The sequence below is a fragment of the Microchirus variegatus genome, assembly GCF_963457635.1.
Source record: "Microchirus variegatus genome assembly, chromosome: 2".
Taxonomy (NCBI): domain Eukaryota; kingdom Metazoa; phylum Chordata; class Actinopteri; order Pleuronectiformes; family Soleidae; genus Microchirus; species Microchirus variegatus.
The window spans coordinates 20,849,069-20,872,161 of record NC_139803.1 but is presented as its reverse complement, the minus strand read 5'-3'; the positions used below and the strand labels follow the sequence as shown (position 1 = coordinate 20,872,161).

General features: G+C 41.2%; 1 protein-coding gene across 1 annotated transcript in view; it reads left to right on the top strand.

Annotated features, from left to right (window-relative positions):
* Positions 1 to 23,093, top strand: part of taco1 (translational activator of mitochondrially encoded cytochrome c oxidase I) — a 153,873-nt gene that overhangs the window by 1,503 nt on the left and 129,277 nt on the right. Inside the window, exon 2 of the mRNA XM_083910317.1 lies at positions 6,142 to 6,248. Within this exon, the coding sequence (XP_083766443.1) occupies positions 6,142 to 6,248 (107 nt within the window). The remainder of the gene's footprint in view (positions 1 to 6,141; positions 6,249 to 23,093) is intronic.

Here is a 23,093-nt window from a genome sequence, read left to right as displayed (position 1 = left end):
TCCAAAAGACAGGAGAAGAAAAGGAAAATGAATAAATAAATAAATAAACAGACACATAAATAATAATAATAATAATGATAAAAAGAAAAAGAGGAGGTGGCGGTCCATCAATCAGGAGGCATAGACTGAAGAGAGTGAAAGAATGTTAAAAAGGGAAGCCACTTGTTATTAAATTAATTTTTTTAGAGTTACCTTTCACTGAATATCTGATCTTCTCCAGCTTTAGAAAAGACATGGTATCATTGAGCCACTGAGTGCTAGAAGGCGCTTTAGTTGACTTCCAATGAAGAAGAAGATGGTGTCTCGCCAGTAAGGAAGTAAAAGCTAAAATATGTAATTGGTTAGAGGTAAACCGGTTGTGGTCTTCCAGGAGCCCGAATATGGCGACATGAGGGGAGACTTTTATGGTCAATGAGAGTATTTTTGGTTAGGCCTGTCACGAACAAATTTTGCTGGACGATAAATTGTCTCAGAAATTATTGCGATAATCGATAATATTGTTGTTCTGAGATAATTTTCATCTAATACAATGATAATGCTATAATAATGCAGGTACACCTTTTCAAAGAGAAATAAACTTCTCTTTAGAAAACTGGGGGCGAATGTGGTGCCAACTTCAGCCTTGTGTCAGCGTGAGCAGCGCTGTCGCGTTCCCGTCTAAAGGGTTGACAGCGGAGCGTTTTTAAGATTTCCACTCTGGAGGGTGGGTGATACCGATCCAGGAGTCATTTCAGCAATTACGCCGAGTCAATGTTTTGGTTTTCGACTGTGGGCGACTCAGCGCTACTAGAAAGAAGTAGAAGGAAGTTTCAGCGCATGCGCCCGCTCCTGGTGTTGTTGTTTGGCAGTGCTTCACAGCGCCACCTAGCCACCTGGCATGCATACTACATCAAATTTCACACACTTTAGGACCCGGGAGAGAGAGAGAGACGGGGAAAACAAAAAAGCATGCAAATGGCATTTATCGCGGCCAGAAATATTATCGAGCTAATTTAAATTGTCGTGCGATTAATTGATTTATTGAATATCGCGACAGGCCTAGACATGGTATCAAAATAATTCTGCCAAAAGCGAGAAAGTAACGAACAGGAGTAAAACATGTGAGCTAAATTGCAAGATGAAGCATGGCATTTGTCGCAACTGTCAGAGATACTGGGATAGATTTGTGACAGTCGAGTTTTGGAATAATGGACTCCAAACAATATTTTAAACTGTATAAGTGTGAGACGAGCGCAGGCTGAGCTCGTGTAAATTTTCTTAAGAGCAGTGTCCCACCAGTCATCTCCCAGGTGTAGACCGAGCTCTTGTTCCCAAGCAGCCTTGACTTTGGTAACTGGTGAGCAATCAAAAGACAGGATGTCATTATAAACTTTAGAGATGAGTGACTTCTGAAGTGGGTTGTGGCTTAGAAGCTCCTCCCACTGTAGACCAGGTGATAATGAGGGAAAAACTGGAAACAAAGCGTTAGCGCAGTGTCTAATTTGAAAGTAACGAAAGAGATGAGAGGGTGGGAGATTAAATTCTCCTGAGAGATCTGCAAAGCTGCGAAAAATACCATCCTTGTAAAGATCTTTAAAACATTTCAGGCCCTTATTATGCCATGCAAAAAAGGTTGAATCTGTAAGTGCAGGTCAAAATAAATGATGCCTCAATAAAGGAGCTAAGGTAGATGTTGACTTAAATTTAAAGTGCCTCCTAAATTGATACCAAATTTTAAGTGTGGAGCGAACAACTTGGTTATTTGTAAAGCCAGAGAGGTTGGATGGAATAGAAGAGGTAAGTAATGCAGTTGGGGAGGATGAAACACAAGACTGCGCCTCTAAATCACACCATGGCAGATCAACTGATTTGAACCAAAATGAAATCTTGTGGATATGTGCTGCCCAATAATAAAATTGAAAATTTGGAAGTGACAATCCACCATCTGAGGTAAGCTTCCCCATCTTTGGAGGTCAGATTTAATTTTGGACATTAAAGGCAGGAAATTAGCAGAAAAAAGAGAGTTCAGGGTTCTGGTTACATTGATCCCTAGATACCTAAAACCAGACCGGCTAAATTTAAAAGGGATGTCAGACTGTTTGAGCAGTGATGCTGAAGCATTGACAGGGTAGCATTCACTTTTAGATATATTTACTTTGTAGCCTGAGAATGATCCAAATCTCTGAAAAGTAGATACGATTGTTGGGATGGAAAGGACAGGATCTGAGACATACAGCAATAAATCATCAGCATACAATGATAACTTAAATTCTGTGCCCAATCGTGAAATCCCAGTAAAAATGGAAGAATAATTTATTCTACCGTTAATGATGAGTCAAGTTCTTTGGCAGAGTCTGGGTTAATCACTGGGAAATTGAGGCTGTCTAGGAATGAATTAATTTCAGTAGTGTCGGGTGGAGACTCAGATTTATATAAAGAGGAATAGAATGAGTGAAAAACAGAATTAATGGTGGTTGGATCTCTATGCAATGTGCCTGAAGAATCTTTTACCTGGGGAATCATACGTGAGGCTGCCTGGCGACGTAGCTGATGAGCCAGAAGCCGGGTTGCTTTGTCACCATGTTCATAATATGTGGCACGTGATCGTAAGAGAAGTCGCTTTGCATCATTAGTGGTGATCAAATCAAATTCAGTCTGTAGCTCAACACGTTGTTTAGCTAAACTGGGAGAGAAGCAAGTAGCAAGTTGTTGGTCTAATTTAGTGATATTAATAGAGAGTTCTTGCAATTTGGCTTTACGGGACTTGTTCAAATGGGCAGAGTATGAGATTACTTGTCCCCGAAGTTAAGCTTTTAACGATTCCCAGAGCAGTGAGCATGAGACTGGATCCGTGTCATTTTTATTTATAGTAATAAAATCTTCAATTTTAGCTGCAATGAATTTATTAAACTTATCGCCTGAAAGAAGTAAAGTATTGAACCTCCAAGGTGTTGGGTACCGGGGTTGTGAGGAAAACTGAATGTCTAAAGAAAGAGGGGCATGGTCAGAAATAACAATAGGGTGGTAATTAACAGTAAGTACTTTAGAAATTAGTTGAGAATCAATAAAGTAATAATCAATCCGAGAGAAAGACTGATGCATCTGTGAAAAGAAGGAATATTCCTTGATGTGAGGGTTGTAAAACCTCCAAGGATCAATGCAACCATTTTTAGATGAAAATTTAGATGAAATCAGAAGGAGACCTCGACATTAATGATGGGGTCAGGGTTCGCGGGTTAGAGCGATCTAAATTGGGATCGATTACACAATTTATGTCCCCACCAATTATAAGGAGAGTGTTATTCAATGAGGGAAGACATTCAAAAAGCTTATTCATAAAATGCGGGTCATCGAAATTTGGGGCATATACGTTAAAGGTCACATAGAGTGGTCCTGTTGCACATAAATGTTAGTTATGGAGGTCTACTTACATATATTAACTTGTTTTTATGGTCAAAAACCTCCTAGTTGCTGTGAACTAGCCGATAGAAATCCTCTTTTCTGACAGTGTTTCTTTGCTGCGAGATTTCAGAGTAAACTTTCACCCCCAGAAGACAGAGTCTTGTGATTGGCCAGTACTATCTAGCACATCCGTTCTCAGAAGCGCAGCGCCCCCCTCTGGAACAGCGGATGCACTGCTCCTCATTATCAAAACATTGTTTTAACGGTGTTTAAAAATAGCTTCGTCACGACTCCCCGCCGCAGTCCCTTTTATGACTTTAAACCGGAGTCAGACCCAGAGTCAGAAGACACTGTTGCTCGTGAAACACCTCCACAACGGACGTTATTCTTCTTCTGCGGTTCAATGTACGTAACCGGATGTGCCCGGACTACCGCCCGGAGCAGGGCGATCGGTTGTTCAGGAGAACCGCTGCTTACGTAACTATTACGGGATTATCAGTGATCTCGTTGAGCCCCGAGATTACAATAAAACACAACGTTCTCAGCAATGGCTGAACTGTTTGTTTCGAACCGTCAGGGCTTCTTAAACAAGGTAATGACGCAGATACACACTAAAAAAACAGCGATAATAGGAACTTCCGGTCTAGTTCCGCTTTAACTAATACGATGGGAACATGGAATAGTGTACCTGTAACAATTAAGTATCTGCCATTTTTGTCTGATATAACTTTAGAAGCTGGAAACTGAATTGACTTACCAATTAAAATAGCAACCCCCCTGCTTTAGAATTGAAATTTGAGTGAAATACCTCAGAAACCCAAGGACATTTAAGTCTGACCATATCTTTGGTGCGCATGTGGGTTTCCTGTAGAAACACTAGATCAGCTTTAAGACGCTTCAAATGCGGAAAAATTCTAGATCTCTTAATTGGACTCCCCATGCCTCTAATATTGCAGCTCAAAAATCTCACAGAAGACCCAATATGTGGGATATCAGAAGCATTAGGATCTGAGGCCATTTATAAAGTTCTTAAACATAGAAATAGACTGAATGTGGACCCCCAAAAGGAAGAGAATAAAACAAAAAAAAACACAGAAAAGGCACAGAAACACTCGCAGAACACGACCCCCCCCCTCCCCCCTCCAAAGCACTTACCACGACCCCATCCCCAAACGATGGAGAACCCAGTGCTAACTCCACAAGGAGTTGATCCCTAAAACAAACGCTTACGGTTTTTTGACTAATAGTAACAGTCAGGCTTCGGTTTGAGCTCCTGCAAACCTAGCAACATTTGGCAACAAGGCACTAATCAAATCCAAATTAAAGTGAGAACCACTGAAGAGTGAAAAGCAAAAGAGAACAAGACACAGGCCGTAAAGACGTGAAACGCGTCCATATGAATCAAAACAGTAATACCTGTCAATATTAATTGTGAGTCACTACATCAGTGTTGCGTATCTTTTTTCCCTTACGCGTCCAGTGACCTGATGAATGCGCTGGCTTCTTCTGGTGATTAAAACGCCTTCTCTGCACCGTTGTGTGTAACCCGGAGGCGCGCCGGGTAGAGCAGCCAAAAACGTATCCCCGGTATCTCACGGAGCTGGCGCCGGACATCATTAAAGGAGGATCGGGCACTAGCCGTCCTTGGAGTGTGGTCGGGGAAGATAGAGAAACTCATGTCACCAATCTTGATCCGTTGCTGAGCCCTGGCTCGGCGTAGTATGTCCACACAGTCCATATGATAGTGTAGACGAGCGACTATGGGGCGGGGGCGCTCCCCGGGTTTCGGCTTCAGCTGGAAAGTGCGATGAGCGCAGTCCACGAGAGGCTCCTTCTCGAGCTTCAGTGCCTCCTTGAGTAGAGATGAAAAAGCTGTAGCAGTAGTAGAGGTGGAAAAGTCCTCTGGAATTCCCACTAGCCGTATGTTATTGCGCCGAGATCTTGCCTCCAAATCCCAATAAATCACATTTATTGTCCAATCTTATCAGTTCTGTTGACAGATGCTCCACTTTCGCTTGTAAGGTAGTGATGAGTCAGTGCAGGAGGAAAGCGATGTTTTCATTTCACCAACGGTACCCTTAAGAGCGCAAACATCAGACTGGATGTTTGTTATGCTGTCAGATAATGCTGACTTCACGGCTCGTAGCTCAGTCTTGATGTTCGGTCAAGGCCGCTTGAAGCTTGGTTTTGAAAATAGCCGCCATCTCGACGCGAAGTGACGAGAGCAGCTCGGCCTTAAAGTCGGGGCAAGCAGTGCCGCCCGCAGCTCCGTCCAGGCAGGAGGGGGAGAAACTACGAGACGAGGATGCAGCGGGCGGGGTAGGCCGCGGTGGTTGTATAGGTGGTTTAGCTTTTGGAGGAGGCATTTTGTTCGGCAAGAGGTCGGTGTTGAGTTGAAAATATGGTGGTGGGGAAAACACACACCGAAAAACGATACAAAAGTGTGCCTAAAAATGTTTTTGTTAAAGTTGTTGCAGGAGCTCAGAGAGGCGAGTCCTACTCCATCAGTCTCGACCCCGGAAGTCCCAGCGGAGAAAACTTAATGAAAGCCCACAGCTAAGCCGAATTGCAAGTTCAGCGATTTGTGGCTCCAATTTTCCTTCATGTCGTTTGTACTTTTTTGCCAGTATTGATTTTAAATGGGTCTTAAATTGTATTCATTATGGTCTTAAAAAAGTCTTAAAAAGTCTTAAATTTGACTTGTTGAAACCTGCAGAGACCCTGTTTAATAAAGCTGTTTTTATCTGCTTTCATCTGCAGAGGGAGGATCCAACCCAGAGCTGAATATACACCTAGCTCACATCATGGAGCAGTGCCGGAACAAAAATATGCCCAAAGCTTCCATAGAAACTGCCATCAAGAGTGCAGTAAGTTCTCCACCACACTCACAGTTAAAGCTTTTGAATTTTCAATGATAATTTAATGGAATAATTTCGAACATTTCAAAATTGAAGGTTGGGAACTCAAATATAGTTGGTAAATAATATATTGTATCATAATCTTGGCTAAAGCAGTCCAACTTGATTCAAATACAGTTGACTATCAATCCAGAGTTCCGACACATTTTCCATTTTAAAATTCCATACTTTTCCAGACTTAAATTCCCAGACTTCTCTGAAGATTTTTCAGTCAATATTAAATACCTGAATACCAATTGTTGGATGATAATTATGTAAATAAATGGTTTCCTACTAAAACTTGGCGTACGGCAAAACCCAGAAACTGTCGTATAAACAAATCAGATGTATCAAAGTGTGCGTACGCATCGATCCAAGCAAGTTTCTTTTGTACATCCCAAATCAACGTAGAATTGAGCGCACATGCAGAGGTGCCAAACTCCTCCCTGTCCACACCCCCATTTAAATATGCATATCAATTTAAATAGGCCCTGAGATTCACCTCTTTGATCAAATAACGCATTGAACAAAGGAAAAAAAGGAATTTCATACAGTCTGAGCAAGAGATTCTAGTGAATGAAGTGGAGACACACAGGGAGATTTAGGTTGTTAAGGGATAAATGTGGCAAAAAAAAAGATGTGAGTGGGAGTGTGTGTGAGTTTGTAAATGCCGTGGGATCCGAGCAGCGCACACACACACACACATTAAAAAGAAATGGTCAGATCTCAAGGTAGAGGTGAAGCGGAGGGTTTCCGCCACCCGCTGAAGCGTGACCGCAACAGGGGTCCGTTTCACAAAGCAGGTTTAGTGAAAACTCTGAGTCTGTTAACCCTGAAATGAGGGAAACTCAGAGTTTTCCGTTTCACAAAGGGAGGTAAGTCAAACCAGAGAAAGAGGAGTAACTCTAGCCTGTTTCACAGAGAGAGGTAACTTAACCTCTCGGTCAGTAACCATGGTAACATGCTCTTTGAAACTAACCTGGTCGGGACCAGGTTTTTCTCCGCAAACCTTGAGTTTCTCTCTGTCTCCGCCCTCTTTCAGACACACACGGTATTTCAATCAATCAATCAATCAGTCTTTATTTATATAGCCCACAGTTTACAAAACATAGTTTGTCTCACGGGACTTCACAGGGTTGGTAACATCCTCTGTCCTTAGACCTTCGACCAGGGTAAGGAAAAACTACCAGGGAAAAAAAAAAACCTTGTAAAAGGGAAAAAGGGTAGAAACCTTAGGGAGAACCACAGGTGAGGGATCCACTCCCTGGACGGACAGACGTGCAGTAGATGTTACCCAAAACATAAAATACACAATGACAAGAATAAAAAGTGAAAAAAGTCTTTAAATGCCAGGATCATCTGGATCACTGGGTTTATCACAGTCTGTAGTGAAGACTGTTGTGGTCAGAGACTTGAGGATGACGGAGTCTTCTTTCCTGTCCTGACCTCATGTCGTTCACTGGTGTCAGCAGAACTGTAAGAGATTAAAATCAGTTAGAGATGAGCTATATGTAGAGTTATGTGCTACATCTCATGGGGGTACATCGGGTAAGTGGTGAGGGATGAAAAATCGAGGACGGGGTAGAGAAAGTGCGGCTCGTGCAAAGTCTGTGTTCTCATTCTAAGTGCATGATGGGAAATTCCCCCAGCAGTCTAAGCCTATGGCAGCATAAGATAGACTATTCTAATCAGGACTACCTGATCTAGCTTCGACTATAGGCTATGTTAAAAAGGTAGGTTTTCAGTCTCACCTTAAAGGCAGAGACCGAGTCAGACTGTCTGACTGAAAGCGGAAGTTGGTTCCACAGGAGAGGAGCCTGGTAGCTAAATGTTCTACCACCGATTCTACTTCTAGTTATTTTAGGAATAACCAGTAGACCTGAGTTCAAGGAGCACATCGGTCTATTCGGTTGATATAAAGTGATTAAGTCACAAATGTAAGAAGGTGCCTGATTATTCAGGGCCTTGTATGTAAGTAGAAGTATTTTAAAATCGATTCTACTTTTCACTGGGAGCCAGTGAAGAGAAGCCAGGACAGGAGTTATATGGTCACGTCGTCTGGTTCGAGTCAGTATCCGTGCTGCTGCGTTCTGGACCAGTTGAAGGCTTCTCAGGGACTTACTAGGACATCCAGACAGTAAGGAGTTACAGTAATCCAGCCTAGAGGTTATAAAGGCGTGGATAAGTTTCTCAGAGTCTTGTCTTGATATAATATTTCTAATTGTCTTGATGTTGCGAAGGTGGAAGAAGGCTGTTCTACATATATGCTTAATATGTTCATCCAGCGATAAATCCTGGTCAAACAGGACTCCTAGGTTCCTTACTGTAGTGCAAGGGACTGGAGTGTTACTGCCTAGGTTTAGAGCTCCAAGTGCTGCTCTTATATCTTTTGGCCCAAGGACCATGACCTCAGTTTTTTCTGTGTTAAGCATCAGAAAATTACGAGTCATCCACGTCTGTATGTCTATGAGACAATCCTGGAGTTTAATAGATGGGTTTGGGTCGTCCGGTCGTGCAGATACATATAGCTGAGTGTCATCTGCATAACAATGAAAATCTATGTTGTGTTTCCTGATAATGTTGCCTAATGGCAGCATGTACAGGGTAAAAAGAATAGGTCCAAGCACAGAACCCTGAGGGACTCCGTAGTTGACCTTAGTGAGTATGGAGGATTCCTCGTTTACACTAACAAACTGAAATCTGTCTGATAAATAGGACTTGAACCGGACAAGTGCCGATCCTCTAATCCCAACGTCTTGTTCTAGTCTATGTAGCAGGATCTCATGATCTATTGTATCAAATGTTGCACTGAGATCCAACAGAACCAGTATAGAAGCCAGTCCTTTTTCAGAGGCCATAAGAATATCATCTTTTACTCTAAGTAGTGCAGTCTCTGTACTATGGTGGGTTCTAAACCCAGACTGGAACTTTTCAAATACATTATTGCTACACAGGTGATCACACAACTGTGTGGCTGCAGCTTTTTCTAAAATCTTTGAAATAAAAGGAAGGTTTGAGATCGGTCTATAGTTACTCAGAATGCTGCTGTCGAGAGAAGGCTTTTTAAGTAATGGCTTAATTACTGCCATCTTAAAGGCCTTTGGGACACAGCCGCTCAGTAAAGACATATTTATTTGATCTAGTAAAGTATTTCCAACTTGTGGTAGAGCCTCTCTAAGGTGTCTAGCTGGTATAGGGTCCAACTGACATGTAGTTAGTTTAGAGGAGGAGACCAGTGAGGTCAGCTCCCGGAGGCTTATAGGAATAAAATGATTCAGTACATGTAAAGCTGGAGCCGCAATTAAGTCTAGGCTCGCTGTACTAAACTGGTTGGTAATTCTATCTCTGATCGTTTCTATCTTATCGTTAAAAAATGTTATAAAGTCATTACTACTCAGCGATCGAGGGATCGATGGATTCGTTGTATCATGGCTCTCCGTCAGCCTGGCTACAGTGCTGAAAAGGAACCTGGGGTTGCTCTTATTTTTCTCTATTAACTCTGAGTAATAAGAAGTTCTTGCATGTCTAAGAGCTTTTTTATATATATCAAAACTGTTCTTCCACAAGACATAGTGACTGTCATTATGTGTGGAACGCCACGTTCTTTCTAACTTCCGTGTACTGAGCTTTAACGCTCGAGTTTGGGCTGTGTACCATGGGGCAGACTTGTCACGGGTGATAACCTTTCTCTTAAGAGGAGCAACAGTGTTTAGAACTGTTTGCAAGGTTCAATTTGTGTTGTCCACTATTCCATTAAGTTCCGTGGGAGTGATGTTTCTATAGTCATCCTCTGTGATAAAACATGGCTGGAGGGCAGACGAGAGCTGTTCAGTGAATTTTTCAACTGAACTGTCAGATAAACAGCGACTGTAATAATGCTGCTGTTTAGGATCAGTAACATTAGTAAGTACAACCTCAAATGAGATCAGACAATGGTCTGATATCAAAGGATTCTCATCAAATACTACCAAGTTACGTATGTCAATACCATACGTCAAGATAAGGTCAAGTGTGTGTCCATAACGATGTGTTGGTTTGTTAACCTGCTGCTTGAAGCCAATTGATTCAAGCAAAGCTTTAAAAGACGAGCCAAGACTATTATTGGCTACGTCCACATGAATATTAAAATCACCTACTATGATGATTTTATCTGAACAGAGAACTAAATCAGATAAAAAATCTGCAAAATCACTTAAAAAGTCGGAGTAGGAGTTCGGTGGTCGGTATACAACGATAAGCTGGAGTCTGTTATTCTGTTTAATACTTGAGTCTAACAGACTTAGGGCCTGATTTACTAAAGCTTTGCGCGTGCAAAAACGTGTGCAAACTGGATTGCACACGCAGATTAGGGCAAAATAGCACCCGCAACCCATTTAGCGTTCTTGCCTTAATGCATATGCAATATGGGGCGTTTACACGCTATTTTGCGTGTGATGGGAGGAGAAAATGTAAATATGTTATTTTAGCACGCACAAAGTGATTTATCAAACCTGAAACTGATTGCGGTGTTTATTTTTGCGTCTTTATTTAGCACGTTTGAAAGGCAGGTCTTAACTGGCACAGCGGTGCGCGGCGCGCACAGGGCTGCGGTTATTTATAGTTATATATAGTTGTAAATCAGGAAATTACTCTTTTCCAGATCATGTTCAACTACGCGTTCACAGATGACGCACATTCATTTCTTATTTGGTATATATGAATAAATTAAACATAGATATCCAGAGGAGAAATGTGTGTTTGTACTGGTATGGGCTTACCTTGGTCTGCAGTTTGTGGTTCAAGGAGGGGTCGTACCTATGTTCCCTGACAGCAGAACTCGCTCCCTGCCAGCTGTCAGTGAGCTGCAGGTGAGACAGGAGGAGAGCGCAGCGCCTTCTTTTTTTTTTTTACAGCAACATCCATAGTCCGTAGTTTTCTTTGTTTACCGACGCAGGATTATAATAATAATAATAATAATAATAATAATAATAATAATAATAATATAAAAAGGTCCTATGGACCCGGGGAAACAATATGTCATATATGCCTCGATCTCAGTTATCTGCTCATCGCAGAACGTCACTTTCTGTTCAGTGGCTTCAAATTTAATTCAGCGCTTCCGTTGAGTCTGCTCTTTCTCCATGTTTACAACTCTTGACTCGCGCAAAATCCTCATTTAAATAGGGCGGTCTTAACCACTTCTGCGCCTGTAGTCAATTGCGGCCGCAATCTTAGTAGTTCACCCGCAAAACGTAACCCAGTAGCGGGCGCAGTCTTTCTGCTCGCGCAAGCAATTTAGCGCTCTCTATTTGGAATCTTAGTAAATCAGGCCCTTAGAGTAAGGTGCTCAAATGATTCATAAGTACACGTGGGTCGAGAGGTGAGCGAAAGTATACAGTCAGATATAGCTGCGACCCCTCCACCTCTGCCATTTCCTCTAGGGGTATGAACATTGGTGTGGGAAGGAGGCGTTGCTTCGTTTATAGATACATAATCATTCACTTGAAGCCATGTTTCTGTTAAGCAGAGCAAGTCAAAATCCTGTTCGTGTATCAGTTCATTCACAAGCAATGCTTTTGAGCGGAGAGAACGAATATTGAGAGAGGTGAGCGAGAGGTGAGCGAAAGTATACAGTCAGATATAGCTGCGACCCCTCCACCTCTGCCATTTCCTCTAGGGGTATGAACATTGGTGTGGGAAGGAGGCGTTGCTTCGTTTATAGATACATAATCATTCACTTGAAGCCATGTTTCTGTTAAGCAGAGCAAGTCAAAATCCTGTTCGTGTATCAGTTCATTCACAAGCAACGCTTTTGAGCGGAGAGAACGAATATTTAACAAACCACACTTAAAACTGTTCGTTCTCGGCTCGGAGAATGTCCTCGTGTTTATTCTAACGAGGTTACTATGAATGACTCCTCTCCTGTTTCTCCGTGACTGTCTAATGTATGGAGCCCTAGAGGCAGACACTGTGTTAATCCTAAATCTATGTTCATATATAGCTTTATCTTTATATATAGCATAGTCATTATCTATAGGGGGCGACTGAACGAGTGGAAGCACAGAGAAGCGTGTTAAACTGCAACTCTGTTTCCTGGTCCCGACTGCTTGTTGTCACGTTTTGGTTCTAATAAACGTTGTCATATTTCTGGAAAGGAGGGAAGCTCCATCCAGAGTGGGATGAACACCATCCCGTCTAATAAGACCAGGTTTTCCCCAAAAACTTTGCCAGTTCTGTGTGAAGCCCACGTTATTGTTAGGGCACCACCTTGACAGCCAGCTGTTGAATGATAACATGCGACTATACATGTCATCACTCGTTCTATTTGGCAGAGGTCCAGAGAAACATACGGTGTCCGACATCGTTTTGGCATATGTACACACCGACTCCACATTAATTTTAGTGACCTCCGACTGGCGAAGCCGAATGTCGTTGCTGCCGACGTGAATAACGATTTTATTGAACCTACGATTAGCTTTAGCCAGCAGTTTTAAATGAGATTCGATGTCGCCCGCTCTGGCCCCAGGAATGCAACAGACTGTGGTCGCTGGAGTCGAAAACTTTACGTTCCGTAAAATAGAGTCACCGATAACTAGAGTCGTTTCCTCAGCGGGTGTGTCGATGAGTGGGGAAAATGTGTTCGAAACGTGGGTCGGCCGGTGGCTAGCCGGGGGCTTCGGTTTAGAGCTACGCTTACCACCGCGGACAGTCACCCACTCTCCCTGATTTCCCGGCTGCTCGGGAACTACTGAGGGGGCTGTAGCTAACTGTGATGTAGCGGTGGCTGCAGTTGCTGCTGCGGTTGCTACCGGGCTCGCACTCCTAGGCGAAGGATAGCTAATGCTAGCGACTAGAGGACTAGCTTCTACAGTGCGGAGCCGCGCTTCTAGCTGGCTAATCCTCGCCTCCATGTCCAGAAACATACTACATTTAATACACATACCATTACCGCTAAATGAGGCAGAGGAGTAACTAAACATCGAGCACTGAGCACACGACAGAGCAGGGGAGCAAGAGGGAGCAGGAGAGTGGGAGAGAGAGAAAGAAGCCATTGCTAGTGAATGTGCTAAGCTAGGCTGTTAGCACCCGGCTCAGAGGGAGAGTACCGCTCGCGAACCCCCGCTAGGTGCTAACGGCTCTAATTAGCATATCAATGTAGCGTCAGACCTGCTCTGACTGACACAAACAACCATTGGATGAAAGCACACACAGTTCCACAGTAAAATCCTCTGTGATTGGACAGCAAACCCCTCACTCATTGGTCACCTTTGGAACACAAGGTCATTTGCCCCTCCCATTTTTAATAATGATTATAATAATATAGATATTAATAATATTATTAATGATACTACTACTAATTATTCTTATTGCTATTATTATTTAGTGATAACTCCACATCACAATAGAGAATAAGAGACATAAGAAAGTACATATAGAAAGTGAAGCTTTATTTAAAAAAAAAAAAAAAAAAAAAACACAAATAAACATTTTGAAAAATCTCTCTTGGCTGCTTCAGGGTCAGAAGTTGGAGCAGGTCTTGCAGAGAGTGCCCCATTATGCAGCCTTCTGTGGTGGGTTGTTCAGTACTCTGGGTCCCTCTCCAGCCTCTCTTGTTGAAGGATGGAGGCTGAATATCCACCAAGCTTCTCCATCAGCTGAGCCATCAAATCAAATCACATTTTATTTTAATTTTAATTTAAAGCCCACAATAACAAAACACAGTTTGTCCTCCATCCTCCTCATCAGACATCAGGTCAATTGTGATGCCCCTGCAGAAGTCCATCTCATCCTTGGTTAAAACAGCCCTCCTCGCTTCCAGCAGCTGGAAACACAAGTAGTACAATTAGTGCTGCTCCATTTGCGTATATATACACACATCTATGTATGTATGCGTTTGTCTAATTAACCAGTTAGTTTAGTAAAATGTTACACTTAGTACTTAGTATTAAGGTCAAGAAAAAACATTTTTAAATAATGCACTGATTTCAATCGTACCCTCTTTCTTCTCTGTCTGCTCCGGGCTGCACCTCTCACTGCTCCTGATTGGGCCTCAAGGTCTGGCTGACTTTATCTGTTCATATGTAAGTTCTGCTGGAGTGTCTCATAGTGTCCTACATCTTTTTGTCAGCGGCATGCTGACAAAAAGAGAGGCAACAGGCATTAATATATATATATTTAAAAAAACACCACAAACAAGACCATTTTTTTGATTAAAGTTACTTGCATATAAAGACTCCAGAGTCTACTCCACACATATCCGGCCTTGCACAGAGAGTTTCCACTAAATGTAAAGTCACAGCAGAATTGTGGGGCGAGTCAAGCTGAGTCTGTCAGCAAATAAAAAATACAGTCAGGTCAGATACATTGACTTATACTCCTACATAAAATGTCATGTTTTTTTTCCTTAAAATCTTACCCTTGTATGGAGTCATAGCGCCTGTCGTTTCCCTCTGAGTTATGAAAACGAGAGAAACATATTTACTGCAATTTTGGGATTGTGCACCCCTCTTTTCCTCTTCAAATCAGAACAGCCACGGTTTGTTGCTCTGGATCCACAGCTGCTTCCTCCAGAGACACCAGTCTGACCTCCATGGACGCCATTTTGGTGTCTGGGTCCCTATAGAGTAGATACATGTGTGAACATTTTATGCTATTCAGTATTTGGATTCTACAAAATTACAATTCTACTTACTTTTGCTGTTCACGTGTTCTTTCAAGGTCCCAATTGACAGCTGATTGGCACAGTTTTAGCGTCTGTTTGAGTGTCTGTGTGGATAAAATGACCCTGGAATGGAAAATAGTAAAGATTAAAATAATATTACGGCTCATACAAAAAAGACTGGCATTACTTAACTTGAATCTTCGTCATATTTACAATAAGTTGTTCGCTACTCGAAAATAATATGAGTCTTTAGCTTTAGCTGCATATCTCAAGTGTTTCAACATATGTAGCATAATAAACACACATTTCCTTACATTATGTTTACTGGCGTGAGAAACACACGCAAATGAAACACGGGCAAACACGTGTAGCTTAGCACTTAGCCGCCTATCGCTAATGCTACACGACAGAACATATACACAAAGACAGTTTCATTGTTGGAAATACTTACAACTTGAGCTGCAGGTAATCCACCACGTAATGTCGACACTGTTCCTTCGTTTAGATGAAGTTGTGTGCTAAGTCCAGCATGGTACTGCCCGAAGTTTGAATAACAATTCTCTGTGAAGCGGTTAGCATACACGCGGAGTGTTTTGGGAATGTAGCAGCGGCATTCCCATCAAAAATAAAAGATATCCACTCCTCTTTTCTGTCCTCGTCGACAGGAAGAATGTGGAGTGTCTGGTGTTGGTTATTACAACCTAATACAGAGCAAATACTCGCGGATTTATTAGAAACATGTTCTCAATCGCTAAACTCAGAAGCTCCAACGACGGTTCATATTTACATCCATGAGACAGACACGCTGCTGTTTCTTCTTCTACCGCTTATATCCATCTATAGGTGCACTACAGCCCCCTAGGTGCATTACCACCCCTATGACAGACAATTTGACCCGCTATCTGAACCAAGACCAGCTGTTATAAAGCAGTTGTTAGTTGTTAATGTCATGTCCAAAACCACTGCATTCAAACATGTCCTTGCTAAAGTTTCTTGGCTACATCTCCATCCACACAGACATTTTAATGACAGCCAGTAGAAGTTTGGAGTTTGCAGGGAACAGACACATCACACCCAGAATGGTTTCTCCCTGTAGAACACATTGCTGGAAGATGTGTTGTAAACACATCCACTGTGCAGTTAAGCTGTACTAGAGAAAAGGTGACAGTAGTCATACCACTCTGCACGCTGGCTGAAATTTAGAACAATTCAGTTCAAGTCTTGTGGCACTTTCTCTGAAACTGCTGAAGTGTAAAAAAAAAATAAAAAAATTCATATGTAGAACCTTCTCTTATTTTTGGGGGCAGTTTATATAGATATTGTTATACAATATAAAACATGTAAACTGTTTTAAACTGTCAGGCACCTTTATAGATTTTTATTAAAGTTATTGTCTTATGTTTTCTCATCATTCATAGTAAAGTTACCATGAACAGCTGGGAATCTACACACAATGTTGATACATGGCATGACTAAGTTTAAAGGTGTGGTGGTATAATCCAGTTTTTAACCACATAATACAATTAAATTATACTCCAATTGTTCAAAGAAATAATGGCTCTTCAAAATGTAAACTTAAATTCCTTCTACAGGGAAACTATTGAGCAAAACTCAATGGCTCCTGAGACAGTATCTTTTCCATGGAGACACACACTCCTGATTTGCATTTGAACAGATCACAACATGGTCATTTACATATGAAAACCTTACCCGCTCCTAGGAGCTGGGGGGGTGACTTTCTCACCTAGACTGCAAGTTTACGGCAATTCCTGGCAGTTATCGGCAACTGACTGAAACACCCAGTTGACTGGGAGTTTCACGGCAATTCTCAGGGACGATAACTGCCGAAAATCCCACTTTTCATGCAGTGGAATTAAATATTCGTCAGGAGATGATTATCAGACAACATAGATGTTCTTACATTTCCAGACACTTATCTTTTTCAGCGGAACTGTTTCACGTCACAGTTCATCATTTACATACACAACCTAATCCGTCCTTACATTTCAACATTAACAACCGGAGTCACGCTCTCACATCACAGCAGAAATTGTGTGTTGCGCTGCGGTTTTTTAAATTATTTTTTATTTACAATTTTACAAATGTTTCTTTTATACAACGTCAGAGATGCAGATCACTTGAACGTGATATAAAGAATGAGAAGTAATGTATGTGTGTGAAAACAGCATTATGTGGTGATAAAACAACTGTACAGTCAAACAGCCACTTCATATTTACTTTATATACTTTTATACCGAGGTCTTACCTGTTTGAACAATGTTTTTATGTTTCATCTTAAACTGCTGCCAACCGCGCTTCTCCCCCGCGGGATTACACCTAAATACATTAATTAATAATCTACAACTCAAGCAGTTTCCCTCTGTAATATTATTGTGATTGCGCAAAGGACGACATTTAAACTTCCGCATCAGCAGCAGTTTTCTCTCCGACGCCGTCTCCCTCTCTTTTGCTGCTGCAGCGGTGATTACAGTTCCTTCTAAAAACTTGCTCAAACTCACCGTATGAGCGCGTCACCCTCCGCTTCCCCGTTGTCATGGTGACTCGTCGAAACGGGGCTCCATTCATGCTGTCTTTTTATACTTGTGGTGCACGCGCTTAACTCGAGGTGAAACTACTCTGAGTTGAACAAACTAACTCAAATCCGCTGTTCTGAAACTGAAAACTCAGAGTTTCCAATCTCAGAGTAGATCAACTCAGAGTTCAGGGTTAGACTCAGAGTTTGTTGAACCTGCTTTGTGAAACGGACCCCTGGTCATACAATTATCTGCTCACAATACACTTTACGCCCGCTTTTATTGGCATACTGAACATAAGGAGACAATCAGGGGCTTTGAATTGAACATAAGAATTGAAAACAGGATCAGTATCACTAGGCCAAAACAACAACTAATTAAAGATATAAGTTAACCACTTCTTCCCTGACCCTCTTTTTGGAGTCCCTGCTCGAAAATGACATGCCCAAACTAAATAGAGTAAATCTCTGCAGTTACAAGCTCTATGTGGATTATCTTGGTTTCAAAATAAAGATAACACTTGTGAGATTTCACCAGAGGTGTAAGTTTCACTGTAGGTACCACTGTCAGAGTAAATATCACCTAAAGGCTGATAAAAAGGCTTTTGGAAGGACTCATGAAGAAAGGGCAAGTTACTCAAAATGGAAAAAACAAACAAACAGAAAAATCGAAAATAATTATTATGCCAATTTAGTAATTTTTTCTTTTTTTTCTTTGGGTGACCCAATCACAGCACAGGAGAGCAGGCAGACCAAGGTAGGGAGATGATAGGTAGAGGAAGACCAGGCAGCAACCAGAGGCACCAATCAGGATCAAGGGCTTGCACACATCATTTGCATACTAGAATATTATGACGGACATCGGGGCAGGGCATAACAACCAAGGGCCGTGACACTCAAGGATGAAGGTCTTCTCTTCTTTCAGGACATACACACTGTATCTGCTGGTGTTTTTCTTCTACAGCATTCTGAAACTGTAATTACAAACATTTTAATTCAATATCTGTTACCTATCATGACACACAACACTGAGTGAACATTTAAGTTTAATTATTCTCCGGTTTTCTTTGCCTTTCTTTGGTCAACAAAGCTTTGATGATGACTGCTTTGATAACAATCACGCTTTAATTTCGCACACGCACACACACACACTGCACATGCTGAATAACTGCTGGAAAGTTCCAGACACTCTCTCTCCCCCTCCCTCCCTCTCTCCCTCTGTGTGTGCATATTAATTAGCCATGTGTATTCTCCGTGACGGTCAGCTGACTGGCTGAAAAAGCAACAAAAGCTCTGGAATGTGAGATCGCCACAACCAAACTAGGAATGATTCACAGTGATCAAACAACCTTAATTCAAAGTTTATGGTTTTAAGACCCACAATACTGTGATTTGAAGCATCTATTGGCTTCTTCAAAACTTCAACATGTGTAATTTTGAAAAAAAAATGGATATCCCTAATTTTGAAAAAAAACAAACTTTTTCCTATTTTTTTCTCGTTTTGCGCTGGGCCGACTTGTTTGGTCTGTGGCGGGTCACATATTTCCCTCCATGTACAGCTTTACAATATCCATGTCATATAAGCTGCAAAAATAAAATAGTTGTGAATAATAAAAGAAACAGTGACATAAAGTGCAAAGACGAACTAGCCTACGCTGTCGGGGGCCGACAGCAAGGGGCTAAATCCGCGAAAAATTGTCCAATCCTCAACTTTCCAATATACCCAAAGTATACGCACTCGCACCTGCCACTAACTGTTTTAATTATTTATTAATAAATTCAACAAAATAACTGTTAAAGGGGAAATAAGTAGTTTATAGTGCCATCTAGAGGAGAGGCTGAAATTTACAACAAAGACCTGCTGCTCTGCTCACCCCCTCCCTTCCCTGAGCGCTATGGTATCCGCAGCTGGTCAAATGTCGTCCTCGTCGTCTTTCTCCGTGTCAGCAGATGAGGTTCGTGAGGCGAGGGAGAGGGCGAGCTACCGCGGCCGTAGCAGACGAAGCGGGAGAGAGGAGGCGGGACTTCCGCTACAAGTAAAGAGACGCTTGTTTTGTTCTCTCGCGTTTGTCCTTACAGGCTCCGGTAGAAACATGGCGTCTCGCTGCTAACGGTGGCTATGCAACCGACTTTTTGAAACACTACGAAAATGAAACAAAAACTATTATACAGCGACTAGACAATGCAGGAGCACATAATATGTATAAAAAAGTGGATTTTGGGTAATCTAAACCCATAAATACTACATATTGTTCCTTTAAATATCATGATATAATGCTGACTACACTTTATACATGTTCAAAGTATCCATATAAACTCGATATTGAACACAGAATACCTGAACTCATAAATTTCTCTCTAGTTTTTAATTAAACTAGTTAACCTATTATACCTTGTTAAATATTATGAATATTAAATTGCTAACCACACCTGCCATAGCTTCAAAGTGTCCAAATGTCATAAAAAAAGCAGACACTGTTTATTCAATTTCATGAAAAAGCTACAATATGTTAAAACTTTCCATTCAATGCATTAATAAAGAAATGGAGGCTTAACTATTTTTTATATGATAATTAATAAATGTATATTATAATGTAATAAATATTATGAATAAGTGCTAAATAAACCCATGATATCCTCAATGTGTCCAAATGAGCTCAATAATAAAGAAAAAATGCCTTAACTATTTTTTCTGTGTTCACTAATAAGTTAACCAGTTAACTTATTATGTAACTATTACCAATCATAGCCAAGTAATAATGATTGTTCTTGTAGATAGTTGTTACATGAATCATTGTACAAAATTTGAAGGCAATATCTCCATCAGTCTGGAAGATAAAGCCGAAAATGTGTTTTTAGCATAATAAATTAATGAATTACCTGAAATACTTTGGAAGATACAGGCGCAAATATGGTTTTTATATCATTAATTAATTAATTAATTAATTAATTAATAATAATGGTAGACAGCTCAAAATCAAGCCTGCGCTTGGCTCCTGTCTTCGTCACATTACAGCAGTCCCACAGTCTTATCTTCAAAGTTCCCACTAACGGGCCTTTGATACTGTTGAACACCGCGGTTATATCCTGGTTGCAGCGAGTGTTGACTGATATCTTCTCCCTGGCATCTGCGGGTGGAGAGACTGCTAGCGCAGCCGCTTAGGATGCGCGGACGCACGTATAAGTGAAAACAGAATCACATATAGGCTGCTATAGTAACTTGACAACAGCTGAGAGGTTGTGATATAGATAGTATAGTGTGTGTGTGTGTAGCAGCTGCTGTTTTGAATCAGCAGCTGCTACGGTCTGCAGCTTTTTTTCTCTCCCTCTTGCACCGATCTTCCTCATCGTCACTGTGGGTCGCACTTACATTAAACTTTGATATCAAGTGAGGGTCCACAAAATATCTTCACCGCGTGTCTGAGACTACTGCTTTAGAGACTCATTTTAACAATCGGGAGTGACATAAACATCACGTCACTGCGTCTTTTTCCGGTCAGTTGCCATGAAAACAAGTCATGCGTTAACATTAACGCCGTATAGTGCCCAGCACCATATATTATGAATTATTTTTTATGATTTTTTTGTTATCATGTAATATTTGTGAAACATTTAGCTAACTAGTAGGGCTGCAACGATGAATTAATCAATTTTAGAGAGGTTTTCTTTGTTTGTTTTTTTAACAATTAATACAAGCTTTGTGATTTTTTAGCTTCTTAAAGGAATACTTCACTGATTTGCACGTGGCTTTGTGTTGCTAGAAAAGCAGTAATATTTTTTTAAAAATGTGCTTCCCTCCCTCAGTTTTTCACTGAGCTGTAAAAAATCCGTTCTCCATTTACCTATCAAGGGTAGGGTTTGCTTAGTTTCAGTGTTGAAACTACAACTCTAGTTCTGCACTTTTTAGACACCCATAGGGAGACTCCATTCCCAGAATGGACAAGACTCCATTCCCAGAATGTAATTTGCCTTGTAAACTCAGAAGACAATGACAGAATGCAGTTTTCAAACTGATATGGCTGCGAGGGAAAATGCCTGCTTTTTGGCGGTCCCCGTGGCCGGAACCGGGTACCTGGAGAACTTTTTGTGCCGCCACGGGCTCTGGCTAGCAGCTCTGGCCAATGTACGCCAGCTGAGCTAATGTTGGCATATTTGCAGTTCATTTACATGTAAGAACAGATACTTCGATTCGCTAACATTAAAATCATTGTTTTACAGACAGTAATATCACCTAACAGCTTACTGTCACTTAGTGGAGTGGATCCACAGACTGGCGAAAGACGATCGTCTTGTTTTACCTGCCTGTGTTGTTCAGAAGAACATACGCAGCTCATGAAAACATTACTGTGTCTATGAAGACTGTTGATAATAAGTATGATTTTTCTTTTTATGACCATTAATATTAAAAATGTTAATTAATATATGTTGTGGTTTATTTTCTAGTCCTTAGTGTTCCTCCATTACAGTATTATTAGATAAAAAGTGATTTAATTTGGAGAAAAGGGTTGATAAACACTTCAGAATTAGAGCTACTTTGTTTACTGATGACAACTGCATCATTTTTATTGTGTAACTCTAACTTGTCTAGCGACAATGGCGAAAGTGTGAACTCTCGCAGGAAGCGAGCGCTGTGCATTCTGGGTGGTGTTGTCATTCGTGTACATGAGCGATAAATAATTTTTTCTGCCTTTCTCAGCCAAGAAGGCACTTGCTTCAAATATTATTTCACATTTATACTACAAAGATGACCTAGTTTTAATAGATCTCCATCTTCTCAACGGTGAAATATCCCTTTAAATGTGAATATTGTCTGGTTTCTTTGCTCCATTTGACAAAAAAAATCATTAAAACTAGGTTCCAGGTTTGATAAACACTGATCAACATTTTAACCATATTTTATGGACAAAAAAATATTCGATTAATCAAGAAAATAATTGACATATTGATTCTAAAACTAAACAGTATATTTCATTAAACACTGAAGAGACATCTCTTGCAGTGTTTCTTTGACAACCACTTTCAGTTCAAGATGGAAATTGTGGCACTGAGGCCATCTCTCCCAAGATGAATGTCTCTGTGAGTAGTGAAAGAGCATTTACATTTTTTTGAACATGGTTTAACTCTCTTCCATGTAGGCTACTGCTTATCTACTTACTTAGGCGCTTTGCCCCTGGTTGGAGCATAGGCCACCGATGATAGTCTTCCACTGCACTTGTCTCTGGGCCTTCTTTCTGAGGTCATGAAGCTGTTACTTATGCTCCTCATCTCCGCCTCTGTATCCCTCCTCCAGCTGTTCTTTGGCTGCCCTCTCTTCCGTTTGCCTTCAGGATTCCAGGTCAGGGCCTGGTGATGCTGGATGTAGGTTTTCTGAGGGTGTGCCATATCCAAGACCATTTCCTTTTGAGGACTTCCGACTGGGTTTTGACCGGCTTTCCCACAGTTCCTGGTTACTAATTCTGTCTGTCCACCAGATTTTAAAGATCCTTCTTAAGCAAGTGTTCAAGAAGGTTTGTACCCTGTGTTGCTCCTGTGTTATCTTTTTGATCCTCCATGTTTCAGAACCATAAAGCAATACTGACTTGACATTTGAGTTAAAGATGCGAAGTTTGGTGGCTATGCGTATTACCCTGGAAGCCCAGAC